General features: G+C 33.9%; 1 protein-coding gene across 1 annotated transcript; it reads left to right on the top strand.

Annotated features, from left to right (window-relative positions):
- The first annotated feature begins 2,308 nt into the window (after positions 1-2,308).
- On the top strand, positions 2,309-7,043 carry LOC142612613 (TPR repeat-containing thioredoxin TTL1-like). Its single transcript, XM_075784723.1, has 7 exons — positions 2,309-3,576; positions 3,690-3,885; positions 4,008-4,180; positions 5,439-5,772; positions 5,872-6,076; positions 6,184-6,284; positions 6,471-7,043. The coding sequence occupies exons 1-7, from the start codon at positions 2,609-2,611 to the stop codon at positions 6,621-6,623; spliced, it is 2,130 nt and encodes a 709-aa protein (XP_075640838.1). The 5' UTR covers positions 2,309-2,608; the 3' UTR covers positions 6,624-7,043.
- The last annotated feature ends 4,667 nt before the right edge of the window (positions 7,044-11,710 follow it).

Below are 11,710 nucleotides of genomic sequence, written 5' to 3'. Positions count from 1 at the left end.
AATTACGAGTTCAAGATTAGTCAATCGGAATCAGAAATCTTTATTCTTACAGGGTTCAAGAGTTTGGGATTAATTTATAATACAGTAAATTGTTCGTACGACACTGCTTTTAAACAAAATTATTTTTAGGGTATGACCACAAGACAGAACACTAATATTATTAGTAGGGCCCAATTGCGCATGGAATGAAATAGAACTATAGGGATTCTTGTCAGCTTGAAAATCAAAGACATTAATAAAATGTGCAAAACACATGGTAAACCACAAATCCATAGCTATGGATTTGATCAGAATGTTTTGTTACCTTGAAATTTGAAACTACAAATTGTGAGGACATAAAATTTTGGTGGTGCAGTCGGGAGCTGAATAGTTTTTTGAGAATTTGAAGTTTGTCGTTGTGGGTTACAAGCCAGCACCGACTACTATTGAAGCAGGCATGGTGTAGGGAAATCCATAGACAAATAGTCTACAAAACCCTTTAAACGCTTTTGCAGTTTTCACCAAATGGTCCTAAAACGTCGTATCTATAATGTGCTACATAACATTCACAAAACTACAAAGTGATACACAATCCTATCACACAAAACGACACCAAAAAAAAACTGCTACCAACCCATGGATTTCATTGGTTCTTGCTCTATTATTCCCAAAAGAATAATAAATAAAAAAACACTGCTACCAACTACCAACCCATGAGAAAAAAAAGAGAGGAATGAATGGAAGGTAAGGATGTTTGGCAAAGTGAAGAATGAAAACTAGAGTCCATTCCATAATAGCATACAGCTGTGTTCGTTGTTCAATTGGGGTCCAGGCCAAACAGTCCCTTGGCGGTGCCTTGGTTTTCCTAATTGCTAATTGGCTAATTATCCGGAGTTTGTTTGTATTAATTGTTAATTTTACCTTTTACTTTTTCAATTGATTCACTTAATTAGGGACACGACAGTTGTTACCATCAATCAGGAAAAAAGTGTGCTCATCAAAATTTTCCCTTTTGGGGGAAAAGACTAATTAATGTTTTAAATTTTTTCTGTTTCGGGCAATAGATTATACATCTCGTCTACCATTATTATTTACTTATTTTATTTATTTATCAGATTTTTAATGGTTTTATATAGTATGAAGCTAATAGAGCCAATTTTTTGAGTTTTACTTATCACTTTAACCAAATTTTCAGCACTCCTATTAATTCATGCCAATTTTTTATTAATTGAACCTTACAATAACTCATCTTTAAAAAGCACTCGATTAACATTTCTCATCCCCATTTCTGGAGAAATTATAAGGTCCTTATGGTGGACAAGTGATGTGGTTAACCATTCTAGAAAAAGACTCCCACTTGTTTAAAATTGTGGAGTTTTAAATAAAAACTGAATACTAACTCAGCAATTTTAAATAGGTGGGAGTTTTTTACTAGAATGGTGGACAAATGACGTGGTCCACTATAAGGACCTTATAATTTCTCCCATCTCTGACTGTACAAGTTTTCATGGTCATTTATCGCAATTAAATTGAAAGAGGCTCACACCTTCGGAACCTAACAACAACTGATTATTTTTCCATTATTAAGCAAATTGTGTTGAGCTTTACTAGGAAAAAAAAAAAAATTAGCACGTGTATATAGTGTGTATAGACGGGTTAGGTATGCCGTATGCGGTATGCGAACAACAATTTGTTAATTTTTTTTATAGAATGACTAACACAAGGTTTTTTTGTTTTTTCAGATAAAAGATTCTAATAAGAAACCACATCCGGCAAAATAAGGCAATTAAATTTGTTCCAGTCCATGTCATCTCAATTGTTGAACAGTTGAAGTATAATGTATTGAAATGAATGGACAATTTAACTGTATATGCCTCGTTAACAGAGTCTATCTAACCTTTGAGTTGATTCTCAAAAAAAAAAAACCCTTTTGAGTTACAATTTACATGAAACCAAGAAAATTGGTCAAAACTCAAAGGGTATTGTATATTTGTATTAGTAACTATATATATAATATTTTATTCCTTTAGATCAACCACTCTTAATTAGTTGAAAAATGTCTAGCTAGTATTCCTTCTTTTTCTTTTTTTTATGTTATGAATCATGGGGTCATTATCAAAATCATGAAATGATAATATAGGCATCTCTATTTTTAAACAGGGTTGGGTTTATTTTAGAATTTCTTATATGTTATTCTTCTATAAAGTCTTGACCCCTCCCTCTCATATCTCCCTCTAAAAAATTACAAAAGAGATAAAGTTGGTTTCTTGGAAGCCACTCTAGGGGGCTGTTGAGTTCATATATATATCTATTAGACGTTATTCAAACTATGCTTGCTACATAGAATCCTTCTCATTCAAGCCTTCTTTTGATAATTTCCTTCCTTTATCAATCTTTTGAAATTCCTTCAATTGTTTATGCTTAGCCAGTCTTTCCATTTCTTTAATTAATTTTTTTTTTTTTGTTCCTGGTACATATCCTTCATGTTAAATTAACGATTTGAAGATGATCTTGATGCCACCTTGTGCTTACAAAATCATTGTTTAATTCAAATACAATTCACCCTCCACTACTTGGTCTTATATAGGTTGTCTTGTTTGATAGTCATTACATACATAAAAGAGGAGCCATGGCAGAAATGGCAGTGGATAGTGAATTTGGCTGTGGATTTTTGGGAGGAATCTTCCAACGCCGGAGCTACTGGCCAAGAAAAACTTCTGTGCGTTCACTGCCAAGCACTGAACATTCCAAGAGGCAAAGAAGCAGCTCTGTTGAGTCTGCTTGCAAAGCCTCCAATTTAGCCAACAAATCTCCACCAAAACTCAATGAGCAATCCGCAAAGAATTCAACTTTGGTTCATCCCAAGGTTTCTTCAACAACTTCTCATAAAAGAGTTCACGGTCGAAGACCTTCTGATGCTGCAAGAAGCTCAACATCATCCTCCACTAGTTCAGTCCAAACAAAGGTGCATCAATCTCCTGACTTGGGTCGTGAAAGAAAGCTAAAAAGAGAGCCCACTAGTAACTCTTCAGAGCTTACTAAGATGATCACTGATCCCCAGCTATTAAATGAAAGCAAAGCTCTCGTTCGTTCCACTCCAAGCAATGCAATGCTTTTAGGCCACTTGGGTAACTTGAAACAGACAGGGCCTGGAAAATTGTTTGGAAATAACAGTCCCAATTCCACTGTTAGGACAGTGGATTACCTGTCTAGGAATCTTAGAGAGAAAAGTTTCATGCCTAATAACCCCAAAAATGGCTTTGGAAAGCTTGGTGGCAATGTTGTCATGGGCAACATTGTTAGGAAGAATAGTGATGAATTTGGACAGCTTCGAGGTCTAGTAAACAGATTAGATCCAGAGGCTTTTAAGTCCAAGGGAAATGAGGCATATAAGCAGGGTAGATTTGATGAAGCCTTGGCTCTATATGACCGAGCAATTGGGCTTGATTCAAATAAGGCCACCTACCGTTGCAATAAGAGTGCTGCTTTGATAGGTCTAGGCCGGATTATGGAGGCCGTTTTCGAGTGCGAAGAAGCTATTCTAATTGAGCCATCATATCACAGAGCACATCATCGCCTGGCAAATCTGTATCTCAGGTATTGAATAAAGTGGGACAACATTGTGTGTGTAACTGTGTATATGTGCGCGCGCGCTCATTGTCCTGTCCTGTTGAAATTTTTCCTTAAAAAGTGTATATTTTGTCATGCAGAGTGGGAGAAGCAGAGAAAGCATTGCATCACTACAAACACTCAGGCACCTATGCTAATTCAGACGACATAGCCAAAGCTCAAGCTCTTCAAAACCACCTCAGCATTTGCACCGAGGCCCGTAGGTTAAAAGAATGGAATACCTTGCTAAAGGAAACCAAGTATGCAATATCTTCCGGCGCTGACTCAGCACCACAGGTTAGTTTTCTCTTTTCAATTTCATATGCTGCAGGAGTTTTTAATTATTTGCCACCTTTGATTATAATTCTTAACATTGTACTATTCTCACATTGGTATTTTTCTGATTATAATACATGAAGGTCTACGCTCTACATGTGGAGGCCTTATTGAATCTTTATAGGCATGAAGAGGCCCATGCTACCTACCAGAAAGGACCCAACATAAGTATTGATTCTTGTACAAGGTTAATTGGCCCGGCTGCTAGTGCTTACATAATGATGATTGAGGCACGGGTTTACTTGGCAGCTGGCAGGTTAGTTAGATCAATTTGCGCTAATATAGGTTTAATGGAATCTGGATGTTTGATGTCACATTTTTACTTTTTCCCTGTGCATAGTAAATTTCATCTGCAATTAGTAAATTTGTCGGCCTAAGTATGATAAGTGGTTTTTACCGGATCAGGGGCACCAAAGATTTTCATCTTCACACTTGTAAATTTCAGTAATACTTTTTTTTTTTTTTTTTTTAAATGTAAAGGGGATAAAATCAAGTTTTTTTACGTTTTAGCTGGGAATTTTTGCAAGTTTTGCATGCAACTACATTCTACCATAAGAATTCTGGGGTAAATTAGTCTAATAAGATTTTTTTTTTTTTTTCTTGCTGCCTTTCTGTAAATTGCTTTCTTTAGGGACTTGGCTGATTATTTAATGGAAATGCTCACAAAAGGAAGTTTTGTTTTTGTTGACTTACTTGCTTTAATGTTAGTAGTAGTACAAAGAGATGTGGCAGAGACACTTTTCAGATTAGGAAAGAATGGCAATACTTTGGTTTTAAAATATTTAAATTGAAGAAGTAAGGAGCCACATCTAAGCTATTTGCGTGGACTTCAAGCTTGTATAACATTGCACAAGAAATGAATTTATATTGATCTAATGTGAACATTTTTGGCCTTTTCAAGTGCTTGTTGCTTTCGGCACCTTAAGGCTTTGTTTGGTTGAAAAAGTGAAAAAGTGAGAGGATGGAAAATTAGGAGGTTATAAAAGTTTTGGTTTTCCCTCATATGTGTTTGGTTGGAGGGATGAAAAAGTGGGAAGGTGGAAAACTCTTTTATTTGGTTGGAGAGAAAAGTGGAAGAATAAAAAATGTAGTTTATATGAATTAATTATTATGTGAAGAGATGGGAAAGTGAAGGGTAGGTGAGTGGAATAAAGGTAAGGATATTTGTATAATTTATTACCCACATCATCTTTTCTCTTTAGTTTTCCTCCCAAATTGGTAGGACAAAATTATGTGAGTCTAGAGGGATTATTTTCCACACCATTTTCTTTCTCTCTTGTTTTCTCTCCTGAACCAAACAAGAGAAAATTCCATTTTTTACCCTGTTTTCCTCTCATTCTTTTCCATCCTCTCTATGTTTTCCTCTCATTCTTTTCCATCCTCTCTATTTTCACCCTAACCAAACAAGGCCGAAAAGAAGGTTTTTGCAACTTTCTGTAGCTCAATCCCTGTACTAATTAAATCATCTTAGGTTTGTGTTAGAAAAAATGCCAATGTGCTAAGGTTTTTGACAGGTTTGAAGATGCTGTGGCAGCCTCTCAACATGCTGCTAAACTTGATCCAAGCAACAAGGAGGTGAATATAGTGGTAAAGAGGGCTAGGGCAGTGAAATCAGCCCGGTTGAGTGGTAACTTGCTCTTCAAGGCATCGAAATTCTCAGAAGCATTTGTCACATATAATGAAGGACTAGAAAATGATCCATACAATGCAGTTTTGTTATGCAACCGGGCAGCCTGTCGGTCCAAATTAGGCCAATATGAGAAAGCTGTCGAAGATTGCACCACGGCTCTTAAAGTGCGGCCTTCTTACAGCAAGGCTAGGCTACGAAGGGCAGATTGCAATGCCAAGGTGAATCATCGTGGCTTGAGAGTTAAATGCTGTTTTCTAGCTTGTGATGCTTGTTTACTAGTACTTATTTTCTGCTTTTTTCTTGTTTTGGTAACTTAGATGGAAAGGTGGGAAGCTTCAGTTCAAGACTACGAGATGTTGATAAGAGAGACTCCTGGGGATGAGGAGGTAGGCAGGGCTTTGTTTGAAGCACAGGTCCAACTTAAGAAGCAACGTGGTGAAGACATTAAAGACCTAAAATTTGGTTCAAATTTGATTTTCATCACTAGCAATGAACGCTTCAGACACTTCATTACCTCACCGGGTAACTCATCACATCTTGTTCATTTGCAACATCCACTAGTTTTATTTGATTATGCAGAGATTAGGACTTAATACGGCAAAAATTAATAATGTTGTGTTAAATAACAGGAATGTCCGTGGTGCTCTTTTGTAACAAATCGAACCACAAGCAAGTGTTGCAAGTCCTGGAGCACGTTTGCAAGATATTCCCATCTATTAACTTCCTCAAGGTTTGTATACCATAAAGAAGATTTGGGTTATATTTCTTGTTACAACAGAATTTTTCAAAAGTTTTAATTTTTAATCCAACAAAATGTTCACAACTATTAGTAATATTATTAAGAGTTATACCAAGTGTGACTTGATCCTAAATTGAGAAAGAATTAACTCGTTTATGTATTTGTCAATAAATTCAGGTCGAGATCGAAGACCACCCCTACTTAGCAAACTCAGAGCATGTGAGGTCCATTCCATCCTTCAAGATATACAAAAATGGATCAAGGGTCAAAGAAATTCCAGGCAACGACCGTGAAATGTTAGAGAGTTCGGTCAAATTGTACAGCAGTTGAAGATACATGTATAATTGTACAAAAGCAAAACAGGTAATTCGTGCATAGCGTTGGACAGGATCACAGAAAGCAACGTTTTACAAAGAAGGGAGCACAACGCACCAAATTACACAAATTGGGCTAGGTGGGAAGCTATATATATTATTTATATGCTGGCATTGCACATAAAGTAGAAAAAAGTTGAGGGAATACGTGTGGTGGTAGATTAGAATATGAAGTGAGATTTTAGTGTTCTTTGAATGGCTTTATGATATTTATTTTCTTGCTTTTGAATGTTAATGATGATTAGAATGTTCTGTGACTGGCTAATTTGGATGTGTTCAATTTCTTTGCCGGCATTATTAGTGGGAAAAGTAGAGAGGGAACATTTGTGGTGGTAGAAAAGATTATGAAGATAAGTTTAGTGTGTTCTTTGTATGGGGTTAATTGCTTTTATTTTCTTTCTTTTTGAATGTTTATGAACTCCTTTATTCTTCCTACCCCATATGTTTTACACACTAGTAAATGAGATTTTTTATTTAATTTAGTATAAAGTTGAAAAGAAGGGGTCGGAAGCCCAATGATACCCTTTATTGAAACTACAATATAGATTCGATAATCCATAATTTGAAAACATTTTGCATATTTCATAAGACTTAACTAAGTGTTCGTTTTGGAAAAAATTAATTTTGCAACTTATTTTACTATTTAGCTTATTTTTGGTACTATTCATGGGTCCCATTTTATTATTTCAGCTAACTTTTACTTTTATTTACGGTATTTTCAGCAAAAACTTTTAGTTTCAGCAAAATAACTGGATCTCTAATGTACCTTAAAAGTGGACACTGGACCCAAAATTTTCCTTATTTCATATACCTAATAGCCAAACCACTACTCATTACCTAAATAAAAGTCAATGGTAGTATCAAAATAGCGAGCATCAATCATGAGTTCATGATTGAGGATGATACAAGCTTTGCACCATCTGGAACTCAGCAACAACTTGCTTTCTCAGTTGTTTAATCTCAATTTTTTGAAGCCAAAATTGATGAGCATCAATTGGGTCCATGCAATGAGAGAATCTCTACATCTTGATTGGAATTGAAATTAGCTTCATTCCTTATCCCTTATTCCAATAAATCATTACTTGGATCACATCAACAAGCGATACTTCAAATTGTTTGAACTTTGAAAATCCACTCCAATAACACCCAAGTTGGAAACTTGGAATCTCCAAGACCAATTCCCAAATAAAAAAATTAGAGATACCAGAAAAAGAATAAGATTAAAAAAAAAAAAAAAAAAAAACGTTCAATACAACTTGTTTTAGGCTTGGCCCAATCTAGTCCAAAGTCAATAATTTTTTGGTTTGATCAATTCCCAAATCAGTTGGAGGATCAAGAATACTCCTTGAGAGTTATAAAAGGTGCAAATAATGCAATAAAAAAAAGGTGCATTCAAGAGAGAGAGAGAGACTCATTGATTAGCAGGTGGGGAGGAAGGCAATCCTCAACCCTGAGAGAGCTATTCCTTATCCTCTATCACGTCACAAAACTAAATTTTAATTCAATTATTTAATAATAATAATAATAATTAAAAAAAAAAAACCTTCCCTTTAGAAGGTCACACCATGAATATGTGAATATTTATTATACAATAAAGAGTTGGTTATGAGGACATCACAACTAACTAATTCCTAAGTACATGTGTACATGAATTGGTCACGTACTAGAAAAATCTCAAATTAAGCTAATCTAGCATTCATCACATACTAAAATCAATTAAACACAAACCTAAAATACTTAAACATGTTCTAAATAATAGCTTTGCTTAGAAGTATAATTTGTCCACATGGCTTGTCATTGTCGAATGCCTACCTTATCATCAAGGCAAAAGTTGGTCACATCATCAAGCTTGCAGGCTTAAGGCAACAATAATTTTCCATACGAATAATATTTGGGACACACCCAAATCTGCCATAAGAAAAATTTACGCATCGATACTGCAGGCTTAAAGGCCCATTAGCGACTGTCTATTTTATTTTTTTTTATCGTAAACTGTGTTGGGCTCAAATGGGCAGATATCTCATCAGTTCCAAATGTAAATGTTAGACCGGCCAATTCCAAAATGCATTGTCCATTGGCTAAAGCAGTCCATGGACATGTTTGTTATTGGCGCACCATATATATATATATATATATATATATATATATATATATATATATATATGCGTGTGTGTGTGTGTTGTGGCAGCAAGCCATCAAGAAGCAACGTTCATTCAAAACCTCGAACATGTGTTCCGAAATCCAAAATATTGTCCAAGTTCCTGAAATACCTTAAGCTCATTCAAACATATTCAGATTGTGGATGGTACGCCAAAAAACTAGCCATTCGCTCGAGGACCATTTTATGGTTTGATATGAGCAGTTTAATAGTAAAGGCAAATGATGCAGTCGCCTAAGACTCTCAATTTTAATCAATAGAGTTATTTATTTTATTGTAATAGTATTAATTAAGTTCAAATATTAGTTTTGGGAATCAAAAACAATCAACGGCTTTTCATTGAGGTTGTAATAAGATTTGCACAACTGATTTCTAAAGGGAGGGAAAAGATCTACATTCGGAAGTCTAAACAACAAATTATAGATGAAAGGTGACAAAATCAAACATATATAAATGCATGGGAATGAAATTCCCGGGATACATGGGGTAGATTCTATAACTAAAAACCCTCAGAACTATCTCTTTCTATTCTTTTTCTCTCTCTTGTTCTTGTCTACACTTCTTCTCTTTAATTTTTCCAACCCCTTCTCTCTTGCTCCCCTCCTCCTTTTATAGTCATCTTCCCCTCTTCCCCCTTTTTCAAACTGGCTTGCTCCCAGTTTTATTTGGGAGATACTTGTCCCATCCTTCTTCCGCTCTGCCATCTTTTGATCATGAAGGAGGACTTCTAGGAATGCTTTTACTGTTCAAGCCAGTCACTCAATATTGAATGTGACTGACATTAAGTGAGGGGCCTCATTAATATGAAGGTGATTGTTACATTGGTTCTTGTGTCCTCTTTGCCATGTTTCTTGGGTTAGTTTGAATAGAGAGGACACCTCAGTTTAGAAGGGAATTGGTTAGCCATGGCACCTTCATTACTTCCGGAAGAGGGTTTTGCATATCACCTCAGTAATTGATCTCCAAGAAGGAAGTTGCTACGGAATTCCAGGGTGGTAGGCTTGGATGGATTTTTTCTACTTAGTAGGCTATTTTACTTGCCGCCATACTCTAGCCCATCTCTTAGGTTGGTCTCCTGGACCTCAATTCTCGAGCCGAGCTTGCAGTCATCCCCCCACATTAGCCAATAAATAAAAGAATATTTTTTTTATCAAATGAAAAATAAGAAAAAGTAAGAGAAATGCTACGTTCACAAATTATTCACAAACAAATTTTAAATAGTAAGTTGTTACTAGCTGTTATTGGTAGCTAAAAAAGTAATTTCAGTGATGGGTTCAAATTAGAACTAGTAACAACTTAACACCTAGAATTTGTTTTAACAATATTGTGAATGTAGTACTTTTAAAAAAAAATAACAATATACAAATCCTAAGTGATAAGTTGTTATTGATTGTTATTGATAAATAAAAAAATAATTTTCATATGGGTTTAAATTAGAACTAATAATAACTTAACACTTAGGATTTGTTGTGAAAATATTGTAAATGTAGCACTTCTAAAATAAATAAAAAAGAGCAATACAAAAAAAATTCACAACACTTTTCACAATAATTAAGTTAACAAACTGTTACTCGTTTTCATCTAAGTTCATCACTAACATCAAATTTTTACTTATCACTATTCATTTGCCACATCAATGGGTATGAAAAGTTTTGTCCAATTTTTTGTAACTATAAAACAAAATCTTCGTCGTTAATTAATAATTTTGCATTTAAAACAAAATAATAAAGTTTTAGTAATATTTAAATTTTTAAAAAATATTTATATTTAAATATATAAAAAACTTCAATTTTGTTTTCATCTAAAGATCCTAAATACATCAAGCCGCGCATGTGGTTTGAACTTCCGAACCGTATCACATTTTAATTTCAACCGGTAAAGGAGATGAGAGCAATTACATAATTAATGAAGCCACATGAATAAAGCATATATATTTAATAAATTAAGCAAAGCTTGACAGAGACATAATTATGGATCATTAGCAGGATTCTGTTCGCGGACAGTTTTCCTTCTCTATTCATTCAAATAAAATGAAAAGCACAAAGACAGGTAAAATTTAGTCATGATTGATATATATATATATATATATATATATATATATATATATATATATATATATATATATATATATATTTTTTTTTTTTTTTCTTGAGAAAACATGATTGATAATTTAATTGTTATAATTATAACAATGAATAACAATGGTGTCAAGGTGGGTTCTACTCAATTCAATTGATAAAGTATGTTGTTTTCAAATAAGAAATCTGAAGTTTAAATTCTAAGTATATAAATTATTAATGTATTGAGTTGATAATAGAAAACAATCATCACGGAACCGATACTATAACTTTAGATTCTATTTTATCTAAAAAATAAATAAAAACAATGGTGTCAAGAAATTTGTTATTTAATCTCATGACGTTTCTAGCCATAAACAACAAGGGTTTAAAGCTCATTTCCCAATTATTAAATTATTAAATAAATAAAAAGTTTCAATTATTTTTTAATTCTTATTGTACCTATAAAAAAAAAACCAAACCAAAAAAAAAAAAGAAAAAAGAATCAACAAATCAAAACGCACCACAGGTCAATTACCATATCGTATTAAACATGGCTATAAGGTGAAGGTCTAGAGCCCCATGATCTGATAAGCCAGGTGAGGCGCGAATTAAAACTTCAGGAAAAAAAAAAAAAAAACTTTATTGAGAAGTTTTTTTATATTATAAACCTGTCATATAAAATGATACTGAATTCTATTATTAATTTGCATTTGAATAATGTGTACATTTGAATAAATTTAAAATTCAATTTATTTTTTATTGTCAGTGTCAACTTATATACGGTTTTTTGAAGTGTCATTCTTCTTTTGGATGCTCTAATTTAAA

Source organism: Castanea sativa, chromosome 10 (genome assembly GCF_040712315.1).
Source record: "Castanea sativa cultivar Marrone di Chiusa Pesio chromosome 10, ASM4071231v1".
NCBI classification, from domain to species: Eukaryota; Viridiplantae; Streptophyta; class Magnoliopsida; order Fagales; family Fagaceae; genus Castanea; species Castanea sativa.
The sequence above is the reverse complement of the archived record's forward strand: the minus strand, read 5'-3'. Positions and strand labels throughout refer to the sequence as shown.

Bases quoted from the DNA above. Each gene is read 5' to 3' on its own strand.
- LOC142612613 (XM_075784723.1), top strand. From the start codon at position 2,609: ATGGCAGAAATGGCAGTGGATAGTGAATTTGGCTGTGGATTTTTGGGA. The intron at 3,886-4,007 runs GTTAGTTTTCTC...TAATACATGAAG, and splicing joins GCGCTGACTCAGCACCACAG to GTCTACGCTCTACATGTGGA. The intron at 4,181-5,438 runs GTTAGTTAGATC...GGTTTTTGACAG, and splicing joins GTTTACTTGGCAGCTGGCAG to GTTTGAAGATGCTGTGGCAG.